At 37.5% G+C, this 26492-nt stretch overlaps 3 protein-coding genes across 4 annotated transcripts; 2 read left to right on the top strand and 1 right to left on the bottom strand.

Moving 5' to 3' along the window:
- Nucleotides 1-91: 91 nt before the first annotated feature.
- On the top strand, nt 92-6708 carry si:dkey-260j18.2 (uncharacterized protein LOC325231 homolog). 2 transcript variants are annotated; one of them, XM_067451047.1, is made up of 5 exons: nt 92-290; nt 1026-1191; nt 2446-2524; nt 2729-2956; nt 3043-6708. In XM_067451047.1, the coding sequence occupies exons 2-5, from the start codon at nt 1026-1028 to the stop codon at nt 4565-4567; spliced, it is 1998 nt and encodes a 665-aa protein (XP_067307148.1). In that variant the 5' UTR covers nt 92-290; the 3' UTR covers nt 4568-6708. The 2 variants fall into 2 exon arrangements, with proteins under 2 accessions (XP_067307148.1, XP_067307147.1); XM_067451046.1 differs by having other exon boundaries at nt 92-570.
- A 666-nt stretch (nt 6709-7374) lies between these two features.
- Nucleotides 7375-13469, top strand: slc5a2 (solute carrier family 5 member 2). The gene is made up of 15 exons (XM_067451816.1): nt 7375-7560; nt 7691-7762; nt 7968-8072; nt 8155-8214; nt 8316-8420; nt 8519-8624; nt 8868-8948; nt 9622-9851; nt 9936-10071; nt 10170-10277; nt 10386-10536; nt 11637-11805; nt 11910-12125; nt 12207-12342; nt 12925-13469. The coding sequence occupies exons 1-15, from the start codon at nt 7462-7464 to the stop codon at nt 13137-13139; spliced, it is 1989 nt and encodes a 662-aa protein (XP_067307917.1). The 5' UTR covers nt 7375-7461; the 3' UTR covers nt 13140-13469.
- Nucleotides 13470-14998: 1529 nt separating this feature from the next.
- fbxo46 (F-box protein 46) lies at nt 14999-25282 on the bottom strand. Its single transcript, XM_067451045.1, has 2 exons — nt 24878-25282; nt 14999-18000 (listed from the first exon to the last, which is right to left on the bottom strand). The coding sequence occupies exon 2, from the start codon at nt 17949-17951 to the stop codon at nt 15891-15893; it is 2061 nt and encodes a 686-aa protein (XP_067307146.1). The 5' UTR covers nt 17952-18000; nt 24878-25282; the 3' UTR covers nt 14999-15890.
- Between the last annotated feature and the right edge of the window lie 1210 nt (nt 25283-26492).

Here is a 26492-nt window from a genome sequence, read left to right as displayed (position 1 = left end):
GCATGAGACTCTTATCTTAAGACTCTAGCTGAAACGGAAGTAAATATCTGTCACAACCGGAAAACAGGCCTGTGAAAAAAAGAAAGCGGAAGTTTGGTATGTTGTTCCGGCAAGTGACAGAATCCGCTTGCTTGCTTCGCCTCCAATCATGGAGCAATGCTGGCAGCTGTGAGCAATAGTTGCAATAGACATTTCTGATCAAACAATCATTCGTTTCTCCCGTGACTACGGCGCCTAGGCCAATCCGGATTACAACTACTAATAATCTTCATGGAGCCGCGGGCGTCAAGGTGGATATATCAATCGCGCGTGTATATTTCTGAGCTGAAATGCTAAGGATGTGCAACACACCGTAATGAGCCGACCAATTTGCGCTGAAACTACCCAGGAAGGTCAAGGCGTTGTGAACGGGCCGAAGGGTGTCAGGCCGTCTGTACCATTGTGGCACCCTGATAGCCTTGATACACAAAATCGAACTCAAGTCGCACCAAGAATTAAGAGGCTATCCATTACCTAAGGCTGTACTGCTAGGGTCAACTCACTCTCTGATAGAAATCTTCAACTATCATGGTAATATTTGAAAAAATATACATGTTTTTAATGGGCAAGAGTGTTCTTCTGATCGCTCTTGTATTTGCTCGTGTCCGTTTGCATTGCAATATTCTTATTTATTTACGTATGGTGCGTGAAGAATCGTGTCCCATTGCTAATATTCTCCCCACAGATAACTTTGGGAAATGTTTAGATGATTAAAATCCTGGAAATAGCAGAGAATTGTATAATTAAAGCCATAAAAATGTTCTATCGGTGAACACACATACATATAGTTCTATCATTACATTTTTCCATTCTAGAAATTAGGAAACACTGTTCAGCCCTAGATACTGGTAGGCTACACGGTCACCTCACCAATCAGACCTATCACTAATGTGCAATAAATGTAACTAAGAGTATATTGTCAGAATAGGAATATCTAATTCATGACAAGTAAACATTTTTTTTTTTACATTAAATCCCTGCCACAGATGAGTGTCAGAAGTAGTACGCTCAGAGGTAGTGCGATTACCTGGCGACCACAGCCGTGGAAGGATGCAGATAGAGGTGGTGGAGAACCTCTCTCAGATAGTGACTCGGAGGAAGAGGATTTTCCTGATGACTACTCGACTCCCTTGGGGGAATATGTAACTCAGGGTGAGATAATGGTTGTGTTTTTCATCATGGACTGTTTCTATTATTAATTTTATTATTATAGAATTATGTATTCTATAATGTCATTTCTTATTTCATTTAAAATTTCTCAAGAGTCTGCATAGCACATGCCTGAATCTGTTTTCCTCCTGTTTTATTGCTCTTGATGCGCATGTCCTAAATAATAGCCAGTGTATATGCATTGGGGTCCAGAAGATAGAAAATCTAAGATTTTAGTTTAATTTTTACCCAACAAAGGCCCTGTTTACACCTAGTGTTTGGATGCATTTTGGTCCATTGGAAAACAAGTGGACGATATACTACATACAGGTGTAAATGGGGACTAAAATGTTCTGAGCTTGTCCTCTTTTGACCACTTCCAGAGGTAGTCGAAAACATATTTAACCTGATTGCTTTCGTAGTGTAAGCGCTCATGTGATGGAATGAATTCGAGCAGCCACAAAAGACCACCTACTCTTTGTCTACTGCCTTAATGTGTAAACATAAGTGCGCTAGCCAGACGGGATTTAAATTTTGTTGGCTGGTGATACAAGATTGGTTTGAAGATGAAGAATGTACCAAGCACAGAGCAGAAACAAATGTACTTTTCTCCAGTCGTGTTTGTATGCAAACTGCGTGAGCTTATTTTGTCCATTACCTCAAAATATCTGAAGAAATCCATACATTTACCATCCACCCATAGTCCTTCCCCTCAAAGAAATCAGGACAGGTGGTTAAATGTAGACAAAAGAGGTGGATTAAAACAGCAGGTGTGAACAGGTATATCTCCCATGTCTACTTGTGCTTAGCTTGACCAAAACACATCTTAATACTAGGTGTAAACAGCCTGGCCAAAAGGTTTAAGGCTTGTGAAAAATGTACATCAAGTGAAAGCTATAATCAAAAACAAAGAAACCTAACATTTTAGTGTGCACTATTTCAAGGTGACTTCAAATAATGCAAATTGGTAATGCAAAAAAAAATGTTTTTAAATAAAAAGATATAATTATTATTAAATTAGATTATGAAAAATAGAAGCATTTTGACTAGTGGTCAGAGACCTTTGGTCTCCAAAGCTCCAGCCTTTCCATAATAATAATAATAAAAAAAACTCTTCATTCTTCAGAAACAGAAAAACTCTGAAAGGGCATCATATTCATCAAATGTGGCAATGTGACCCAATTATGGGGACAATATGAATTTGATACATTTAGTCACCTTTTCATCTGCCTTGTCTTCTTGTGTCAACTCATTCAGGGTTAAAGCAGTTACTTGATGCTCAGCAGTTGTGTGATGTCACTCTTTTGGTGGAAGGAAAAAAGTTCATGTGTCACAGGTTGGTTTTCTGATTGTCTTATACAATTAAAATTGGCATACATTTTGTAGGCTTAAATTATACACTACCACAACACAGGAATAAATTGTAAAATGTATTATTTTCAATCAAATAATTGCAGCCTTGGTGAGAATTACATAAAACATATCTTGTACATATACAATTCTTCACTTTTTGTTAACTTTTTTTCTTCTTTTTTCTCAGAGTACTTCTAGCAGCAGTCAGTCCATATTTCCGTGCCATGTTTACCAGCCCTCTCGTAGAGTCTCGTCTTACCGAGATCCGACTGGAAGAGGTGACGCCCTTTGTTATGGAGACAGTTATCCACTTTGTCTATACAGGAGAAGCAGGTCTTAGTCTCGACACAGCAGAGGATTTGTTTGTAGCTGCCAATCGTCTTCAAGTGATGCCCTTGCAGGACCTTTGCTCTAGGTATTATTAGATGCTGTTTTATTGTGATCGTTCTACCTTGTGTATCCTGGTTTGCTGATGCTCATATTTTTATCTTCCTGTTTTAGGTTTCTTTTTGAACACCTGTCTGTGGAGAATTGCCTGGGCATGTACTCTCTGGCTCGTTCACATCATGACCAGCTGCTTCTTCGGGCTTCTTTGAGGTTGGTGGGTCAGCATTTCCCTCGAGTGTCTCGGCAGCGAGATTTCCTCCTGTTGGACCCGGGAACTCTTGGCAGCTTGCTGGAGTCGGATCGATTGGGTGTGGAGACTGAGACTGAAGTTTATGATGCAGCAAGGCGCTGGGCAGAATACCAGCCCGCTGATCGTTACACTCACATGCCCAGTTTGTTACGCCATTTACGTCCTGGCCTTTTGGGTCCTGAAGAGAACCTCAGAATGAACAAAGAACTTGGGCCTCGAGCCATTACCGATGGCATGGGAGGACCTCTGAGGCCTCGAGAAGGCATGTTTGAGAAGAAAATAGTGTGTGTAGATCTTAAGCCGAGGGAGGATGATTCTTTACAGGAGAGGGACTTCACGGTGGATTGCTTCGACCCTCGTACTGGGAAGTGGGAGAAGCTGGCAGCCTTGGGCTCTCTGCTTTCTCCGGGCTGCATTGCTGTCGGAGGTCGACTGTTTGTGGCAGGCGGTATCCTGCGAAGTGGCCAGGTCTCGTCATCACTGCACGAGTACGATGTTGTGGTAAACCGCTGGATTGCACGGCCATTGATGGCTGAACCGCGAGCGATGTTGGGTCTTCTTGGCTGTGGAGGTTTTTTATATGCTCTCGGTGGCTGTAACCGAACAGCATTTCTAGACACGTGTGAAAGATTTGACCTTAATGCGCTGACATGGGCATCGGGACCTCGTTTGCCATTGCCGTTGCGTTCTTTTGCTTGTGCTGCCCTTCGCTGTCGGCTCTATTTGCTTGGTGGTACCACGCTGGAGCAGAGCAGAGCTGTGGTACATGCTGGCGTGCTTATTTACCACACAGTTACAAGGACCTGGAGCCGTGTCGCCTTAGACTCTGGCGCCACCTGTCTGGCTGGAGGAGTAGCAGTCCGTGGCGGCGTTTGTGCCGTTGGCGGTTACTTGCGTGATGCCGCCAAGTTCATCGACGGCAACTACACCCAGGCCGAACCACTAGATGCCACAGGACGTGTGTTGTTTTTCCGAGAGGGAAGAGGATCTGGAGTGGAGCGGGAGGTGCCGGTTGGAGTAGAGCGAGGGGGTGGTGGTAGCGACCGTGCCCCAAGTCCAGTGGTTTTTCCAGGCCTGCCGAGGCGCATTGCTGCCGGAGGTGTGGCTAGATGGAAACGCAGGATATATGTGTTGGGTGGTGAGAACGGATCAAGATTTTATGATAGCGTCTACTGCTGGAAACCCGGCTGGCGAAGCTGGGTCCAAAGACGGGAGAAATTGCCAGGGGATACAGGGGGAGTTAGCCAGTTTGGGTGTACCACCTTAAAGTTCCCCAAAAAACACATTTTAGCACGTCTTCGGGCTGCTCAACAGAAACGGGGGAAGGAAAAACGGCCGACCCGGTCATGCAGAGTCATGCGGATCAACAGGGCGAATCAGGAAGTGTGATTTTTTTTTTTCAAAGAGACAAGTGGGCATTTCGGACAAGTTTATGCACCTACTTTTACATCTTTACTCTTGGTTGATGTCTAGATGTTTTGAAATTCATTATTTCATTTCTGCAAGCTGAACGCAAGTTTTTGTTTACTAAGTATTGATGGAAAATATGCATAATATTTGGATATGATTTCAGAATGTTTTGTTGTTGATACCATAGAAATTCGTAGAAACCATAATCTGGGAGAATAATAAAATATTTGAATCACAGGAGAAGAAAAAACAGGTTGTAAACATGCTTCTTGACTCAATTAATTAAAAGTCATTGAAGTTTATTTGAAGCTTTTAGCTTGAAGTCATTCCTGTGAGGCTGAGTATAGCTTTACACGAATTAGAATATCAAGATTGCTACCTTTACAGCAGTTACTGTAAAGTCATAGGACTTTAATATGGGTTCTCTTTTAAAAAGTCTAAGAAACTTAAAATATTTGTCATATTAATTTCTTTTTTGATGGCAGTGGTGACAAATTATACTTCTATTTAAATGCTGTTAAGGGTTTTCATCAACCAGCATGTTTATGTAGTATCCCAAAATTTTCATTAAAAATGCTGGATGCAAAAACCACTATGCGAATAAAATATCCATAATGTTCTCAATAAATGTATACACTTAGCTTAAGATGAATTACATTTTTTTTAAACTATGATGGAAATGTGTGCATTTGAAGGACATGCCTTTCCATTAACTCTTTCCCCGCCAGAGTTTTTGAAAAAAATTGCCAGTCAGCGCCAACATTTTTGATAATTTTCAGAACACTTTCTTGGACTCCAGAATATTTTCTTATATATTTGAACATGCAATATATCCAACGGAAGAACAGACCCTCTGCTTTTTAAAACAAATGTTTTGAATTATATGCTGTTTAATGTTGATCATTGGGTTATTTTACATATGCATATGCTATCGCTTGTTTTTGCTTCTTTTCCTGTGTTTTGATCTGGAGATTCTGTACTCATTCAGATGTGTAATAGCACCTCCTAGCGTATAACTGAAAATTCTGTCAATGGTGGGGAAAGAGTTAAAGTCATATGACTGGATGAATTGCTTAGGTTGCTGTGGTTATTCTGACATTTTCTCTGGCAAATGATCGCTAGCCAACAATACATTTTTAAGAAGTCTTTTATATACCAATTATGCATTGGTTTAGTCTCACTAAACCACAAGTAATTTATTAGATTTAATAAAAGAGTGGCTTCCCCCATTTTCCCCCCTTTATTTTTGTTCAGTTTGGCCAGTCAGGGTTGGCAATGAAAGCATTTCTTTCTTTTGACATTTCTTTTTATTTGCAAAATGCAAAAACGATATTTCAATACATACAATTGTAACTGACATCAAAACCCAGTTGATAACAGCTGTTAAAAAACTATTAAATTATGTAATTTTCAATTAGCTATTAAACTTTGTGTTGCAAACTCTACTGTATCTGAAATGATCTTAACATGATAAAATGTTATATTTTGAAATGCATTTACAATTCCTGGAATCTTTTTCTTATTATTATTAAGATATCAAATGAAATCAAGAAATGCAACATTGGCTTTTTGGAGAGAAATTTCTCTTTTTGAATCTCACGTGACTAAACTAACATTGAACAATAATGCATCACAACATGAGTCTTAACATTAACACAGTCCATGTTACAATCCTTCAGTACCTTGTGTGATTTTTGTAGTGTCCACTACAACTTCTCTGAAGGTTTGAGTTCATTATTTACAGTGACTGATGATTTTCTGCACATCGTTGTAACGCACTGTTCAGCTTGCCCTCAATGAAGTGGATCAGTATACGTATCAGTAGTGCTTTAATGGCATCTTTTTGGGTTTAGCTGGTCATCTCATCTGAAATGTTTTAAACATAGAATCGCAATAGAAACCAAATGAATGCTTTTTGTATGATTTCATTGTTCTTTTAATCTTTAAGTTATTGTAATTTTGTCTTACAGTAACATTTTCTCAGAGACAAACAGGACTCTGTATTTACATCTGATGTCGAACAGGTCTGTTTGTTTCAAAGACCTAGAATTGTCAAATATTGAACGTTGTTTGAATGGAAAGTCTGTGCTCTGGTTTTCATTAAAATAAATTGAACATTATTTGTTTTGTGGCTTGTCTTATAAATATAGGTGATTTTTGTTTTTCATTTATAACCAGTGAAGTAGTGACACTCACACAGCAAAGTGCAGAATTATTAACCGAACCATAAAATAGTTTCCAAATAAGGTGAGAACTCTACTGCTGGGGAGCTATTAATCAGTGATGTATTTTTAAAACCATAAATACTAAACGTTACTTTAGGTTTTATACATTGGTGTTTACACAAGTTTTTTAAAAGAAATTAATTGAAGAAAATAAAATTCTGCTTATATCAAAGAAAAACAACACTATTTCCTTGTTACATGTAGTTAGTATAGTAATAACAATAAACTATCCATAATTACATTTAACTAACCCTATAAATACATTACTCTGCACTTATATATTTTACACTGAAACAAGGAATTTGTTCCCTTTTAATGCTTTCTCATATGCCTTTTTAAATTATAATTTAACATGTATGTACTACATTGTGTTTTGTTTTCTAGTGAAAGTACCACATCATGCAGTAAGCTAAGTAAGTTTGATTAACATGTAAAGTCTCTTTCCTGAGTGGCTAGTAATAAGTTAATTATTGTTGTTAATAAGATTCCTTCATCAGCCTTTTTGCCATGTGGGCAAAGATCATGGATTTTACCCTCAAAATTCTGTATGAAGACAAAATTCCTTCTCAAGTGCTTCATCCGTGGTGTTTCTTTCATACACTGTCATCTCATAAATGAAATCAGCATCGTGTCTGTCTGCCTTCAAAAATGGAAAACACTACAGAGAAACACGTAACCATCAACAATGCAGCTGACATCAGTGTGATTATTGGTTACTTTTTGGTGGTTATTGCAGTGGGAATTTGGGTAGGTGAAAAATAGTTTTTTGTCTGTTTTAAAGTGCCAGATCTGTTAAATCTGTACCAGTCTGTTAAAATGTGTAAATTATTCTACTTTTTTAATGTATGTAGAATGAATGAACCTTTTCCCATCTTAGTCTACATTTAGGACTAATCGTGGAACAGTAGGCGGCTATTTTCTTGCAGGTCGGACCATGGTGTGGTGGCCTGTGAGTACTAACCTTATTCAAGTTAAAAATTCAATTAAAATGTATTTTAGATGTTTAGTCTCACAGTTCTGTGGCTATATCTATGCCCCCTCCTCATATGAAAAATACTAATGTACGACACAATAATGTACAAATTTTAATGCTTACAGTAAAGCTTATTTTCTCCTTTTCCATGTATTTATTTCCCCTCATATCACACACATAGGTGGGCACGTCTCTTTTTGCGAGCAACATTGGCAGTGGTCATTTTGTTGGTCTTGCAGGAACGGCAGCCGCAAGTGGAATAGCTGTGGGTGGTTTTGAATGGAACGTAAGCTGGACATTTAAATAAATAATAATATTGGTGATTCCAATAATTTGTTTTGAATATAAAAAATTCTTCTGTTTCACAGGCATTGTTTATTGTTTTGCTGTTGGGCTGGGTGTTCGTCCCTATTTATATGACCGCAGGGGTATGTATGTTTTTCATAACAAGGATATTTTAGATGTCAAATGTTTATTTGAATAAAGTGAGTGAAAGAGAATTAATACCTACTACATTTTCCCCCATAAGGTCATTACAATGCCACAGTACCTCAAGAAAAGGTTCGGAGGGTCTAGAATTAGCTTGTATCTCTCTGTCATTTCACTTTTCCTTTACATCTTCACAAAGATTTCTGTAAGTGTAAAGTCATATCCAGACAAAATCTACGTAGAATCATAGTGTGAGCGGGTTTCTTTTTTTACACACCCAACTCACCAATTTCTCCTCACTAGGTTGACATGTTCTCTGGAGCGGTTTTTATACAGCAGGCTCTTGGCTGGAATATTTATGTTGCAGTGATTGCTCTGCTCTGCATAACAGCTCTCTATACTATCACAGGTAAAATCAGATCCATCTCATTTCATTTACACTTAGCAGATGCTTACATCCAGTAACTTGCATTGCACCAAAGACTACATTTTATCAGTTCATGCCTTGCCTGGGAATCAATCCCATGACCTTGGTAATGCATTATACTAATGTTGATTTAAATAGCATTTTAGGAACAAATAATCTTTTGAGCTCCGTCCATTTGTTGATGCCCACAAAATGTCTTACAAATGGCATGTAATGTCTCTATAGGAGGACTGGCTGCGCTGATGTATACAGATACCGTCCAGACATTTGTTATCATTGCTGGAGCCTTCGTCCTAATGGGATTCTGTAAGTACCAGCTGCTTGGAGTTCATTTATTTGTCCTTTCATCCTATATTTAATAACCGTTTGCATACAGTTTTTATACAGTACTTGTAACGTTAATGTCATATTCCTGGGGAAGGACAGCACATTTTCTTCTTAATGGTGTTTTTTTCTGAGTTAAACATCAACTATGTTAAGTTTAAGCACTTACCATCTAACAACCATCAACACTTGAACTATTAATACACTTATTAATCTATTTTTGTCTTTACTTTTAACATTTTAAAAATGAAATATGTTGTTTTCATAAGTATTCCGTTCTTGCTTAAACACCACCGTGTTTAAGAAAACTATATTCCCCCTTATATGTAACAAAAACATTGTATATAAGTTTGATATAATTAAAAACACCTTATATAATAATAAATACATTTTATTTATAATGCACTTCATATTAAACAAAATCTCAAAGTGCTAATATGGTTCTATATAGTTTATTATACAATTTTTTGCATTACACAGCACACCTGGAGATTTAAAAAAATGTGGCTGTCAGATTTTGTGTATCAAAAAACATAATGCGTCTTACCTCAGAAATGTGCTAAAGTTGACTCAACAAAATATTAAAAAATAAATGTAAAAAACTAAAACTATATATTATAAACTGACCTTTGTGTTATCCCCTACTTGTCAACAGCCTTCTATGAAGTTGGAGGTTACAATGCTTTACTGGAGAAGTATAGTTTATCTTTACCATCTCAGAGGATTTCACTAGACCCTCTGAGATATAATATCTCTGAACAATGTTACACTCCACGAGAGGATGCCTTTCATTTGCTTAGGGATCCCACGACTGGGGACCTGCCATGGCCGGGTGTGATATTTGGCATCGCGATTATTGGTAGCTGGTACTGGTGTACTGATCAGGTGAGGAAGGGGTATTTTAGGGATAAAGAATTATAAATATATAACTCTGTCGTCTTTGCTCACATTACATATTGTATTCTGCAGGTAATAGTGCAGCGCTGTTTGGCTGCCCGCAGTCTGACGCATGTAAAGGCAGGATGTATATTGTGTGGCTACCTGAAACTGCTCCCTATGTTTCTCATGGTGTTTCCAGGCATGGTCAGCAGAGTGCTTTACCCTGGTATGTATTTCAATAGTATGAACATATTTAATTTCACATGTCTGTATAATTACAATTTCGGTCAGAGAATACCATTGATAATAATAATATATTTTCAGATGAAGTGGGTTGTGTGGAGCCAAGCATCTGTGAGAAAGTGTGTGGCACAGAGGTTGGCTGCTCCAACATTGCCTACCCCAAACTAGTGGTTTCTGTAATGCCAAGAGGTGATCAACATTTATTTTTCTGTTTTTTATTTTTATCCTTTATACCTTTACTAAATTAATTCATGAGTTGGATTTGTTTCTCTCAAACCAATTTCAATCCTTAAACAGGTCTCAGGGGTTTAATGCTGGCAGTTATGTTAGCAGCTCTCATGAGCTCACTGGCATCTATCTTCAACAGCAGTAGCACCTTGTTCACCATGGACATTTGGACTCGTATCCGGCCTCAAGCTAGAGATAAAGAGCTTATGGTTGTTGGAAGGTTTGGAACCATCAATGTATATGTTTAATCGCACTAATTAATTGCTTATTCACAGTCAAGGTCTGCCTGTGTAATTGTGTCAAATTAAACGTATAGTGCAAATTACACCATTACCAATAGTTCATGAATTAAACAATTAGTGTTCCAACTCTTAGTGCGTAACAATACAATGAATGATTATTTTGAGGAATTATGAAGAGACAATGTTCAGAAAATAATTTTCCACATCCAGTGACCATATGCACTGAACGTTCTTATGAACTTCCCTGATGACATAAGCCAGCTGGAACGTCAATGTCCTGAGGTAGCTTTAACAGCATCAATAGTGCAATACAATCAGAACAAAATGGAAAGTGTGAGCCAATAAATGCTCCTCTCTCGCCATCTATTGGCTATAGTGGTTAATTTATTTTCTTTTTTATCAAGTTTTTTTTTTTAATTAAATGCTGGATTTCCTACATCTTAAAACATTTGGTTTTACAAAAAGGGAATATATCTCAGAAGGATGAACAAATAAGGTTTTTGGTTATTACATTAAAAATAACATTTGAAGTGCTGGAAAAATGTTATTTGTGCATGTCCAATTACAGACAGTCTTTATTCCAAAGTTCCCACTAGTTTATTGGCAAAAGTAGTGAAATAAGTAAAATATTTACAACATTAAAAATTCAACCATTGATGGTTTTGTGTCCATGTACAGCGAGTATAAAATGACAGCTTAACAGTTCACCGGAAATGCCCAAGCCAAGAAGTACTGTGCAGTCAATTGCATCAAGCACCTTTGCTATATCTTTATCTCCTCAACACTCTCATGGCAATTAATTTAGGCGAATTGAAAGTTGAGTGTAAAGGTGGACCTTCATGCTTGCTTTATTTTTCTCAAAAAAACAAACAAACAAAAAAAAAAGTAATAAGAATTTACCACTAATTTGCATAAACATTCTCTCTTGAGATCTATATATATATATATATATATATATATATATATATATATATATATATATATATATATATATATATATATATAAAATATTTACCAGTAGTTATTATAAATATTTATTGTACTTTCAACTAAACGCATGTATTAACTTCTGTAACAGGGTGTGGATTCTCTGCATTGTCGCCATTAGCATTTGCTGGATCCCAGTTGTCCAGGCAGCCCAGAGTGGTCAGCTGTTTGATTATATTCAATCTGTGACTAGTTACCTAGCTCCACCTATTGCTGCAGTCTTCTTCCTTGCCATTTTTGTGAAGAGAGTCAATGAGTCAGTAGGTGTCTGCTTTGTACATATTTAGTCTTCATTTAATGTAAAATCATATGCCTGCAACACAAATTTACTAAAAGTTTGCATCCACACCTTTTCGTTCCTTAGGGGGCTTTCTGGGGCCTGATGGGAGGACTGGTTATGGGTCTGTGTCGCATGGTACCCGAGTTTGTATATGGCTCAGGAAGCTGCCTCTTTCCATCTAACTGCCCAAAACTTATATGTGGAGTTCATTACCTTTACTTTGCAGTGCTGCTCTTCTTCTGCACAACTATTCTAGTGCTGTTTGTAAGCTATAACACCCCACCCATAGAGGACAAACATGTAAGTGGTCTTATAAACTGCTGAATCTACTTAAAATGACTTCAGCTTATTAATAACATTTACCTCGCTCTCTTTGCCAAGCTCCATCGCCTTGTCTTTACCTTACGCTATTCTAAAGAAGAAAGGGTCGATCTGGACTGGGAAGATGAGGAACGAGGAAGAAAAGCACGAAGAGGGGCAGATGAAAAGGAAAATGCCATGATTGATGATAATAAAAGTAAGATGATGCTGCATTATTTATTTTAGAAATTAACATTTGTATATTTTAATGAATGTCTAGGTCAGGGGTGTCCAATCCTGAATCATCTAATTAAGAATGTGGCTGACAAAAGAAGTATGTCCATATTCACAGTACTCAAAAAAAAAAGAGAAAGAAATTACCTACAATTCTGAAGTGTGCATACGGTGGCACTGAAGCGACACAACTGATGCTGGTATGTCACATGGTAATGACAGCATGGCGAATGTAGTACGTCTAAATTACATTTATACTACACACTCTCTCTCTCTCTCTCTCTCTCTCTCTCTCTCTCTCTCTCTCTCTATATATATATATATATATATATATGAGTATATCTATATATATATCTAATATAGATATATATATATATATATATATATATATATATTTGACATATATATCTAATATACCTTTTTTAAGGTTGTGAGTATTATTATGTGAGTATTTGCGAGTTTGTGATTTCGGACAAAAAAAACTTTGCAGGACTTTGGCCAAAAGCAGGATTGGGCGCCTCTGTTGTGGTCTATGAATATATTCATTCTTTACTCTCTGCCATAGGTGAACATGGTGAGCAATCCATAATGATGAAGATTATTGGCTGGTTTTGTGGCATAAGTGATACTCAGGCGCCAGAGCCTACAGAGGAGGAAGTGGCAGAAGCATCAAAACAATTACCTGACATAACTGAAGAACCACTTTGGAAGAATATAGTCAATGCTAATGCGCTAATAATGATGTCTGTGGCTGTTTATTTTTGGGGTTACTATGCATGAGGGGAATATAATGACCATAAGACATAAATCAGTGTTTTCTTACCCTGGTCTTAAGAGTGTTCCCAACACGGTGTATTTTTCCCTAATCAAACACAAATGATTCAACTAAGTTTGTTACTAGAGATTCCTGGAGTTCCAGATAAGGGAAACATCCAAATTGTGTACTGATAAATGTACTCCAGGACCAGGGTTGGGAAACATGATTTAAATCTTTGAATTTTCACAATGTCTACAGAATCTCTGTTAATGTCTACCATTTACCTGATACAATGTGAAAACAATACTTTAAATGGATCACTCAAAATATAAAATCATTGTACCCCTTCACAAGTAACTTGTCATTTTATATTTTAACCACAGATGGCAATAGAGTGGCCAACATTCAATAGTTCACCCAAAAATGAATTGTCATTTATTAAACCAAGTTTTTCCAAACCAAAGTTGACGGTAGCCATAGGGGGGAAAAATACTATGGAAATCAATGGCTAGCGTCAACTCTCTGGTTACCAACATTTTTCAAAATATGTTTTATGTTCAACAGAAGAAATAAACTCGTACAGGTTTGGAACAACTTGAGGGGTGAGTAAATGACCATTTGAATTTTTGGGTGAACTATCCCTTTAAAGGTGTCATTAACTGGCTTTTTAAAAAAAAATTATACTATTGTCTGATGTCAACTAATGATGTTCGTTTGGTTTTTACATTCAAAACATAACTAATAAGTAATAGGTTATTTTCTACACTGGTTTTGAGGCTCTCTCCAAAACGCTGGGTTTTGATGGGCACTGATGGGCACTGGAGACTTGGAAGTAAACACCCATGGCTAGGATTGGATACGATTTGCATATTTAATGAGCTTAAGCTCCCCTGTCAGTTCACATGAGAGAGGATTGAGGGAGAAGCGGCAACCAGAATAATTCTCTCGATCACAGGACTCGTAAACGTCTTTATCAAACAAACACAATTATTTATTTCTCATCGACCCGCGATTGATTGTACTATTATTTTTATATTACACATAGCCCGCAAGATCGGACGATGTAAGCATGAACCGTACACACACACACACGTTCTGCGCGCGCCACCCTTCTGTCAGGCTTTGCGAGCCCTGGCCCATAGCGTGTCTGAGTCCAGCGTGCTAAATGTATGTTCTGTTAGACCCATACACATAAGCAAAACAATTTATAACAATGCAATACTATTACATTTAAAAACACATTTTACTCACATACGTGTTGCACCATTCCTTTTGGATCCAAATCCAGCATTGACCGGAGATTTGTTTACAAACGATTCCGCAGTGAAATGGAAGTGAACACCCCTTCCCCGTGTGAGCTGGAACTTCAGTAAAAATAAATTAAGTATCACACATTCCTAATATTATGATCCAGAGGAAGCTTATGCAGTGACTGTGTTCTTCCACAATATCTTGCTATCTTTTTCCATATGTTTATTGCTGCTGGCTTGTGATTGACCGACAGCTCCATGACTCGATGGGCGGGGCTACTAAATTACACGTTCTGTAGAGGTGTGTTTCGCAAGTATGAAGTGTTTGTGTTTGACGCAAGTATGAAGCACATGACCGTTTGCTGAGCCTGGTGTCTATAAAAGCTTTTCTATGACTAACAAGGAAGTTTTCAGCTCTGAAACTTAGAGGATATTCTTATATTACCATGACTTTTTATATATCAAAAGCTCAAGGGAAAGTTGATTTCTCAATTCATCACCCCTTTAAGACCATACCCACACCAACTAATGCCATGTACATTAGAGAAAACAAACATAAAAGATAATTCATAGAAATAAAATTTAATTAAAAATATTTGACTGCTGAAGCACCAAAACACAATGGCACAGACTCCAGTTTTAAATATCTTTTATTCATTTTAGAGGCAAAAATTCCCAATAGCAGATTGACGGTGAAACCTAGAACGGTCTCCCAAACCAGAGGGATCAGCATCAATGTATCTGTTTGTAAGATTTCACAGACTGGTGGAATGAGCAGAACGAACAGGGTTAAGGCTAGAATCAGGTTGAGTTGTCCTGTTCTTTGTTGTTCTTTCAGCCACATGAAGCTAATTACTGCTTTGGCAAAAGCTGCCTTTGCCAACAAGTACACAGACAGCCTGGCAGGCAAAGAGATAGGTGAAAGGAAAGGTTTGGTCAAGAAATAAAGACTGATTTCATAAATCAATTTGAAGGAGAGAAAAAAAGTCCAAAAACAACAACAACAAAAGATATTCTTCACTCACATTCACACAAAACAGAAAAATCTAACAAGCAGTCAAACTGTTGATTACAAAGTGACATCAGGGATTTGTAAAGTGACATCATTTTGCACGCTTTTGACCAAAGGGACAGCAAATTAAACTTGACAACAACCCCTGAAGTTATAGTCCTTTGCCTAGCCTGCAGTTTTTTTTAAAGGTTGGGGTCAGAATCAGAGCTGGTCTTCGAAGATTTCCAAGCATTGAGAATATCTAACCACTTCAGAAATACATGTGAAGACTAGTCCCATGCAACAGACTAACTCATTTAACCAGTACTGGTTTTCAAATTTCGAAAACATTGGTCTGCTCATGTAGGGATCAAGAATCATGTATGGTGCACCTGATCAGAACTGATACTGACAATGATAGCAAGGTTAACAAGCTAAGATAGGAGAGGCGAGTGCAACCATAAATAGTACAGTGGCATGAAGTTTCAGTAGAGCAAAAGCAGGGAGAGAAATGACAATCCTGACTTAATCCTTTACCTCCCATCGTCTCTTTTGGCGCGGGCCTGAACCAGCTCACATGGCTGTACCCAGTTGTTATCATGTAGCCCAACTCGACAGCCAGGTGTGTCCTTATCTGTGCGCCGACAACACATCCAGTAGGAACGTCCATAAGGCAAGTCGTGGTGGTAAGGTTTAGGGTGCCAGCGGCAGAGCGAAACATCTCCCCGCTCATATTGCCGCTTGCACTGTTTGCAGGGGTCATCACGGTACAACGGGTCCTGATTCCAGCGAGAATCTGTAGCACGAACACCGTAGGTCTCGATCAGGGTCTTGAAATCATGGCAGGTGCATTTGAGTGCTGCTAGGGAACGGGTGGGCAGGTAGCTGAAGATATTGACCATTATGTGGTCCGGAAGCAAAAGCATGTATTGCCGTGGTTCCAGAAGCCGCTGGATCTGAAAGCGAATCTCAAGAAAGTCATGGGAGACATGTCGGTAGAGGCGACACAATGGAGGATCAGAACAATCATCCACAGTTGCCAGTGGGGAGTCTGGCCTCTCGACATTAGGGCCCACTGGCCCATTGTTGTTTGCACAGTCTAAAGACAGCATCCCACTGTTTAGTGTTGAACAACTCTCATCTTCAGTAGGTGACTGCAGAAAAAACAGCTGGCCAGGAGGTGGATCCTCTGAGGATTCAGTTGAATTAGCCCCATTAGGCATAGCAAAACATACAGTCTCTTCTTGAACATTCTCTGTGCTGTCCTTCCCATAAAAGACACATTGGTCTACTGCACCCGTGACCACAACCTCAACGTGGAAGCCAGTCATCCGCTCTCGACCCACTGCTGCCTTCTCTCCTGAGGCAGAGTCTTGGTTAGTATCTGCCGTTGTGGAGGGAGGCCTGTCGTTGATCCCTTCCCCAAGCGGATCTGCCTTTGGTGAGCCAGCAATGAGGGCACCTGGATCTCGAGATGAGGGACTAACCAGTTGGTAGAGGTCACAAGTGATCTTTTCTTTGCCTCTGGCTCCTGCTTGCCCCCCTCCAACTCCACAACTCATAAACATGCATTTGGGACGGCCAACAGGCTCAGACTGAGTACGAGGGTCCAGACTTGACACTCGAAAAGCGATCCGTACTTCCCCTCGTCCATGACTTGGAGCTCCACCCACAGACTCACCAGTTTGAATGCCATCTCTTCCTGAACCATTCAGTTCAGGCCGCAAAGTTGTACTGTCGATATTCTGTTGCCGAGATTCAAACTGGGCAACAGCCTGAGCAACCCGTCGGGATTCCTGCTGTTGCTGCAGCAGATCAAAGTCACTTTGAGAATTTGGTGCAGATGAAGGGGGTTCTGAGAGGATTACAACAGGTTTCTGATGGACTGTATAAGGACTATTTTGTCCTTGCACTACCATACCTTGAAGAGCCAAGGCTGTACGCTGTTCTACAAGGGCAACCATCTCAGCCACAGAGAGCAGATCTGTCTCACTAACTCCCACACCATCCTCCGTCAAGTTGGATTCTGCAGGTACATCAACGGCAATATTTTGAGCTTTAGTGGGAGGGTCATAAGAGGAACAGCGACGACGGCGCTTGGCCTTGGTACAATCGGTCGCCCAGTTTCCCTTGACTTTCATAGCACTTGGCCTGGGAATTCCAGCACCATTACACTGGTGAGCTACAAAGAAGGCAATTTTCTCCTTGGTGTTGCCTGGTTTGATGACATACCAGGTATCAAGCAGTACCCTGCCATCCTCCATCTGTGAATTCGGAGAGGGTGCTGCTGGTAGTGGTGGAGCCAGAAGGGTAGATGAAGCAGCTGGTGGGGTGTTTTCAGTGCCAACATCCTCATCTTGCTCCTCACCGACTACAAGGGTCTCTATGGTTGTAAGCCCTGAATCATCGGCTTTGCAGTGGGTGGTAGTTGTTCCATTGTGAATTGTACCATTGCTGTACGGCTTATTCTGTGAGTAGGTGCCAAAGGGGCGTGGGCACCACAGCCGGATGTGGGAAAAGGTGTCACGGTTCATTATGAGCCCATGGGGAGCATACCTGCCTCTATGCTGGGCAGCTACTTTGCAATTCACCATTCATCTTCATTTTTCAGGTCTGCAGGTTCCAGATTACTCCATCTGAGGACTAAGAGAAAAAGAGGCAAGACTTAGTTTCACTAAATTAATTTAAATCTGTTAAAAATGTCTCAAACAGAATTACAGCAATAAATAGTTAAGCATTTAACCAAGTAGTTAATCATCTGAAATTAATCTGAACACACTGTCCTATCAAAAAAGGCTACATTATATGATGTATATGGAATTGAGGAGCAAAATCTGTTCTGTGAAATACGTTATTTAAGCCATTATGTTGAGAATCGAGGATCCCGTGCCTATATGTTGTCTTTTGTGCGGTCTACATTATGTAATGTTTCAGTGTCACAGCCTTTTACAACCAACCTGTTAATAAGACAGGGCTGACAGACAATTAATTCTATTCATTTAATCACCGATTCAAATGTCAGTGGATTTTATTAGTCAACTAAATTGATTAATCATCCCAGCTAACAGGGACAGATGTGGGCAAGTTACTAAAAGGTGCTGGTGTATCTGTAATCTACTAGAAGCTACACTTAGAGAACTGAAAAATTCCAATCAATAAAAGAGTGAACATTCAGGAATTATGCTTTCAATATTAAGTTAGTCTAACTCCTTAAATGTCATTATGTTAAATAACACTTAGGCTAAAACCTTTAACTAAATAAGATCACTCAATTACACAATAAGTGTAGGCTAGTCTTTTTATTCTGCGTGGCTCTGTACAAAACCCCCGTTTTCTGTGGCCATTAATAATAGCAGAAGAGCTTATGAATTCTGATAAAGACATGCAACATCCAACCCTTTGCCGAGAGAGAACGCTACTGTAGAGGAGGACAATCTTATGCTTATTATACTATAGGTCTGTTTATATCAGACATTCCTTTGCAAGTCTCTTTAAAAAAAACTAACATAACATTGTGAACACAACTGGATATAGCATGAAAAACCTTGTTTTTAACCATACTGTATGCAATGTTTTGAAAGACCTTGCAAAACCTATCATGATGTTAATGGGTATAGCCTTTTGAAATGCTTTCAAGCTGCTATTTTTAGCCCATTATGCATTTTAAAAGCATTTTGCATTGCATACGAAAGATGACACTATCTGCCTGCTATGAAATGAAATAAAACTTTTATATGATAAACTAATAACTTTTACGTTTTTCCCCACCAAATCTTTTAAAAATTGTTGTAATGCATATTTTCATTACAGGAAAATGCGTTTAAACAAGTTTCATTTTTTGAATAACATTTCAAAGTGTTTAAAATAATTTTTTGACTTTGTCAAGTTGTACAACCAAATATTTGTAAATGTATTCCTAATTTTATTCTGAAATCTTTTATGGTTGTGTATTGTATTAATATTTATTTATTTATAACTAATGCACTCTAGTGGCCATGTATTTTAGTAATTCTTAGCATCTGATTTTTCGTTTAAAGAAAAATAATCAAAAAGTATACCATTAAATGCAATCAACACAAAATCTATTCATAATGTAGTTCAGCCATTTGTTCAATTTGAACTATTTGTTGATTTAAATATAAGAATTTACATGGTTGTACCAACTAATGAAGAATATCAGTTGTCACCTACAACATTAATAATGACAAGGAATATGCTGAATACTGGACTTTTTTTATTTTCATTTCAAGTACATATAAAAATAAAATACAAGTGTTTTAGTCGGCAGTCTATATTAAAGTAAAAGTAGTATATTGACCAAATTGATCAAACAGAATAAAATCACATCAAATTCAGAACGTAGAAACTGGAATAGACTACAATGCAATGGATTGGTTAGATACACTGTAATTGTTTGTGATTAACAACAGTGTCATGTTTTAAACTGACGTAAAAAGAAACATTCAGCTTAAAGGCAGGGTAGGCGATTTGTTCCAGAGACATTTTTGGCATGCTGGTTGAAAGTCTCTCCACATCCTGATAGCTAAGTTAAGTGGTCTAAATGTATTTAAAATATATATCAGCTGTGGAAGGTCCGAATGCAATGGTACAATGTCATGCCTGCCTGACAACATATGTATTTTCATACCTCCATGGTACAGTTTACGCAGACATCACACATGAACAGCACGTTTAATGCCATGCAGATTTAGACAGACGTCAACACGAGCACCACAACCGAAACAGCAGCCACCTTTTACAATCCTCTTGAACTAAAACAACAAGCTTATGCTGCATTTACACCATAACTACTGTAATTTGGAAAGAGATGGAAAGCTATGACATTACACATGGAACAGTTTGTGATTAGATTTTATGCGTTTAATGGCAACACTATCAATGGTGAAATGAATCTGCAGCAGTCAGGTAGTACAGGTCAGCGCTCTAAGTTATGTTCATTATTATTGTAATGTTATGTGCTTTAGACACGAGGTAGCTGAATGCAGTCTTGTGGTGCTTTGCAGACTCTGCTGAGTGCATTTTTGCGCTTTGAGAGATGAGGTAGTTTAACGCTGTCTCTCGTCTCGTGGTGCTTTGCCGTCTCTACTGTGCGCACTCATGTGCTTTGAAGAAGGGCTGGCTTTGGAGAGCGTAGGATCTAATGCTTTCAAAGTTAGCTTGCTATTGCTACTTTGCTAACCACTCAGAAAACTGCCTACCCTATAGGGTTGTACCAAGAGATAATAGTATCGCTGATAGCTAATGTCATTGACTACAAATCATATTAGTATTACATATTACAGTTAATTTGCCTTCCCTAATTTCATAACGACATCACCGACACATGCGTATGAGGATTGAGGACTGAGTGAAAATGTTGCAAATTGTCAAGAGTGTTTGTTATAAAAGAGATGGCTCATTCTTATATAGTTGTTGTTTGAGCCCAGATGAAAACAGCATTGTTGTTCTCGTCCGTGTTTTGTTTCCATAGCACAATAACTAAAACATTTAAGGAACTAATAACACTAAAAACAATACAATTACAAATTATTATTAATAATAATAATAGGATCACTAAAATGATACAGGCAATAACAGTCTTTAGGTCCAAACACAGCACAAATCAGTCATCTGTAAAAAACAAAACACACTTTAAAAAGAAACTGTTCACTGTCATGGTCCACAATAGAAATAGAAGATAGTAAATTAAGATAGTTGATATGATATTCATTGTTGTCTTTGAGAGAATGTGCCATTAAAGCCTTAGTTCTCTTGAAAATGTCCTGATATTTTACTCACCCTCATCTCATCCAAGGTGTCTTTCTATCTTCAGTCGAAAATAAATTACGTTTTTGAGGGAAAATTCCAGGATTTTTCTCAGCATAATGGACTTCTTTGGCAAACAACTGTTAAAGGTCCAAATCACTGCAGTTTCAAAGGGATTCAGAGGCTCTGCATGATCCCAGCCAATAGGGTCTTATCTAGCCAAACAATTGGTCATTTTCTAAAAAAAAGATGATGATTTGTATATACTTTTTGACCTAAATTGATTACGTAATCACGTCAAAAAAGCCACGCTAAACGTAGGGCAGAAGTACAGCCCTAAGCGAATGTACAAAGACTAATACAAATAAAAATTTACCAATAAAAAAAAAAACTCCAACTTAAAAAAAAAAAAATTCACCCAACACTGTTGGTTTACCTTTTTTTGCCAAAGGAGGTTCGTATTAGTCTTCGCACGTGCGCTTTGTAAACACGGGGGCGGTACTTCCACCTACGTCTAGCGTGACCTTTCAGGCATGATTACGATGCTGCAAGAGTGGAAGTTGTGCAAGATAAACAATTTAGGTTAAAAAGTATATACATTTTAATTACCAATGGTTTCACAAGATAAGACCCTATTCCTCGAATGGGATCATTCAGAGCCTCTGAAGCCCTTCGAAACTGCTTTGATTTGGACCTTCAACCCATTAGTTGCTATAAAAGTCTATTATTTGGAGTAAAATCCTGGAACGTTTTCCCTAAAAAAAAAAGCTATTTATTTTCGGCTGAAGAAAGAAAGACAAACATATTAGATAACATGGGGGTGAGTAAATGATTAGGAAATTTTCATTTTGAAGTGAACTAATCCTTTAATGCAGCATCAGATGCCAAAAGCTCGGTCAGATTTGCTTTCACTTTCAGGGAAAAGGTGAGTGTGTTTAAATGCATGTTTTTAAATTGGTTATGCTTAATAAGCGACTTGGTAATGAACCATTAATGAATGCATTAACCCGTTGTCCTTTATCGTCGTAGTGTCATAAATGGCTTAAGCATAAACCGATAGACTAAGCTAGATTTTTGCCCCATATCACGATTTCTCCCAGCATGTAAACATTTAAACCTGCATTCTTTGGGCTTACTGAAGTGTGCATATGTGATAGGCTAAGTGACAGGAAAGCATCCACAGAGGCTGTTCACGTGTGTTTTTTCCATTTCTGCACTACTTTTCCATTGTTTTTCTATGTAAATACAAGCTAAAGGGACATGTATGACTGTTGTGCTCATACCAAAAAACACGTTCCGTGTGAACCAGCCCTTATTGTCCATTTAAGCACATCTAGACAGAGCAAGCTTTTTACAGTAGCTAGGGAAGAGGAAACAGCAAATTCCGACTCTTTCTTGACACCCCCCCCCCAAAAAAATGAAGTCTGAAGTCCAGTCAAAATGCTGCATCTGAAACAGTATAAGAGGGTAATGTGTGTCTGCAAGTTTCCCGCTGACATGTTCAAATCCTCTTTGGGACGGTTTTTAATACTTTATTTACCACAAAGACAAAATAATTGGAATACTCAAAATCAAATATGCGTTTTTATATCAAATTAAATGTTTAAAACTTTAAACGCATAGTAACTTTAATGGAACACTATATAAAATCTACTAAATAAGATTCATTGCCTCCCTTTTCCTTTTCCAAGATATGCTTCTCTTGCAGCTAAATCCCTTTTAATGTCTTCAACTACCATGTATTAACATTTAAATTAATCATTTGATATAATGCACTTATTATGTAAATACATCTAGCAAAACAACATGAACAAAAAGTACATTGTATTGTACCTAAAAAAAAATTATATTAAAAATTATATTAAAAGTACATTATATATAAACACATAATATAAATCCTAACCGATTTTTCTTTAATTGATATGATAATTTGGCAAACAAAAAAACAACAGTATTTGAAAATTATTTTTAAACTAATGTATCTTCCAGGGTCGGAGCTAGACATACTCGGGGCTTATCCCAAATCTAGTTTGTCCAATGACATTTTAATTTGGTTTTAACAGCTTTACTGACTTAAAAGAAACATTGTTATACTAGACTGGAGTAAAGTTTATAAAATTATCCATTTTTTTCAACAGGATTTTGTAAAGCTATGCTGAGTGGACATCTGTCTCTTTAGGGGTGTTTAGGGGAAGCCCCCTTAAGAAAATGCTGTACAGTTTAATGTTAAATGCATCAATCTGAAGCAATTGGAGAGCTCAAAATTAAGAGCTTTAACCACAGTGTGCAAATTGATCAAAGAAACAAGCTAAAGATCGACCAATATCGTTCTGAAGAATGATACAGAAGAGTTTAATGTGCACTGTTCAACAAGAACTTAATTCTTATAGCTGGCATGCCAATAATAATTAAATATATGTCATTACATTTATGCAAACCTTTTTTGAAATCTATCTAGAGGTACCTAATATTCTTGTTGTTGGCTATTTTTTAGAGCAAAATTCTTTAGGCAAATGGTACTAAAACAATAAATAAATCATGGTTCAGATCAATACTCTCTCATCTAATTAATATAATAATAATAACAGTTCAGACAAACTCTTTATAAAACAAACTTCCTGAATAAATAAAATCAAGGAAGTAGAAATTTAGTTACACTGGGGAAAATTAAATGTGTTTATTGTCATAGAGAAATAGAATGAACTGCTGGATCTCGATATTGTATAAAAAGGGCAAGATGTTTTGACTCCAGTATGGTCAGATAATCAAGACAAACAAAACGTCAAAGGACTTGTAAAACAAGATGATTCACTCAGGAGTGAACATCACAGTACATACCATTTGCACCTAAATGACGATTATACATTACAGTGTGAAATCATGTTATCACTTTAATGATAATGACCATACATTTTTAGTTCTACGCTAGGAAAACTATCGGATTAAACCACTGAAAATGGATTAAACCATATCAAACGTTCACCAAGAGCAAATAAAGACAGCAACAATTCATATTGCTGATGATTAACCTGGCAAGTGCTCAGTCCAAACAGGAAGAATAAGTGATTTCATATTTATAACTAAGGTCATTTTAAATTATAAGTGAATTATGTTGTCATTTATTGCATTCCCAGCTCCCCTCCTGTTCACTAGGCCTACTCATCAAGTTAATCCATGGCGTGTCTTAACGTAATCGCTTGACATCTTTACTTTACTTTAAATGTCAATTTACACTTTTGATTCAAAACAGTAAAGAGTAGAAATAAAGACAACGCGTTTGGTTTATTTGACTTGAAGCTCATCAAACTGACTAGCAGCTAACTGGCTATTGCAAACTATTAGCCAGCTTTATAACATTTGAAAATGACCGAACCTCTCCACTTTAGTTTCAATTAACAAGCATGTCAACCGAAATAATCGGTAGCAGTATAACTAACACAAGTATATTCTCCATTAAAGGGAATGTATTTGACTGATGCTGTTATATATCTGCGCCAGTGTGTAATTAGCATATATTTAGCTTGGTTAGCTAAGCTGTCTTCATAAATTTTAAACCTCAGCTTGCTAACTTTTATATACTTTCCTAACTTGGCTTATTCCAGTATTACATCAGTATTCCATACGTTCAGCAACTCTAGTATCAAACGTTTTGACTGCATTGCACGGTTTGAAATATCTCCACTTGATAGCTCCATCAACAATAAATAAGCCAAGCTAAAACAGTAGCAGCTCTGCTAGAATTATGTCTGCTTACCTTGTTCTGAGACCAAATCTCCGCTGGTTTCGCTCCGACAGCTTTACCTTTATAACCAAAAATGGCTATATTGTTGAATTTAAACCAACAATCATTCAAATTCCCCTCTGTGCTTTCAAAAAACAATCAGAAATATAAGCTGAGGTCGAGGAGGGTCTGCAGGTAGACTGTTAGCATTTGCAAGCTAACTCAAAAATGAAGCAAAAATCCCAATATTCATCTGGCTTTATCAACAATATATGTATGTTTTGAACACAGTAATGAGTTGGTAAATACTGTGTCTAAAAAAATGGTCGTCTCTATTGTTTAACCAGAGTTTCAATACTATTTCACCAAAATAGAAATAGTTGGTAGGTCCTCGAAAAGCAATTGAGGAAGGCCATTTTGTTGACAAGCAGCTGCAAAACGCTGTAGCCAATGGGGAGCGAAAGTTGATGGCATGCCCATATATGGATGTTTAGACTCCCCCTCTATCTCTACACCCACAAAGAGGAAAATTCTTCTAGCTCATAATCATAATGATCAGCAGCTTTCACTTTCACCTTTCAGTGATATTTTGGGGAATATCTTTGCTTGTCAGGGTCATGACTGACTATTACAGTTATTTCATTTTTTTTTATGTTTACCCCTCTTAACCCTCTTAATAGTTAATATTTCGTTATCTACACTATTGATTTCTCTAATTAATTTGTTTAATTGCGCTTGTATATCCAAAAAATATAGTTCCAGATTACATAAATATTTCATAATACTCAATGTATTAAACGTTCAATTGATTATCCTTTAAATAATTGTAGTTCAGTCATAGTACATTAAACAATTGTGATATTTGTATTTTTACATCTAGGTGCTTTTAAAAGCTCCCCCATAATTAGTCTTTGGCAGTGGTGAGACAGACAACAATTATCAAATACCAGTAAATAAAATATCAAATTAACTCAGATAGTGGGAGAAAATGACAGAATGTTTGGTACAGTAGGAGTGGATGATCAGTGTATGGGATTATGTACAGTTTATTATGTACAATATGAACAATAGTGATAAGCAGTGCAAAGAATAAAAAACTGTTCCTTATTGTTTCCTCATCATTGTCTAAATATACTGCCATATCACAGTCAAAACAAGTATGACATGATCAGTATGACAGCGTGGAGAGAACTTGAAGGTGCTTAAAAAACTAAACACGTCTTTAGGACTGAGAATGGTAAAAAAGAACACATCAGTAATATTATAATATAGCTTTAGTGTGTAGTGCGAGAGAGAAACAGTTCTTTCAGGTAACGCCCAATGGGAATAATTGATAAATATCTGCGATAAATAAAAATAAGACCACACCAGATATGGAAACAAATGCAGTTTGGATATACAGGAAGATATATTCACAGCTGTTGTCGGTGTTTAAAAGCAATCACTGTTTTTTTTCTTTCTTTCCCTGTAGTGACATATCCGAGTGAAACGACTTCTTGAACAAGATGAACAAGAACATGTAGGCCTAAGCATCTTTTTTTTTTTTTCTTGATTTTGGTTTTGACCTATGCTTTCTTTTTCTTTTCTTTTCTTTTTTATTGAACAAGATACATTTACAAACTCAAGTAGGGAACAATAATAGGCATAT

Source organism: Pseudorasbora parva, chromosome 8 (assembly GCF_024679245.1).
Source record: "Pseudorasbora parva isolate DD20220531a chromosome 8, ASM2467924v1, whole genome shotgun sequence".
NCBI classification, from domain to species: Eukaryota; Metazoa; Chordata; class Actinopteri; order Cypriniformes; family Gobionidae; genus Pseudorasbora; species Pseudorasbora parva.
The sequence above is the reverse complement of the archived record's forward strand: the minus strand, read 5'-3'. Positions and strand labels throughout refer to the sequence as shown.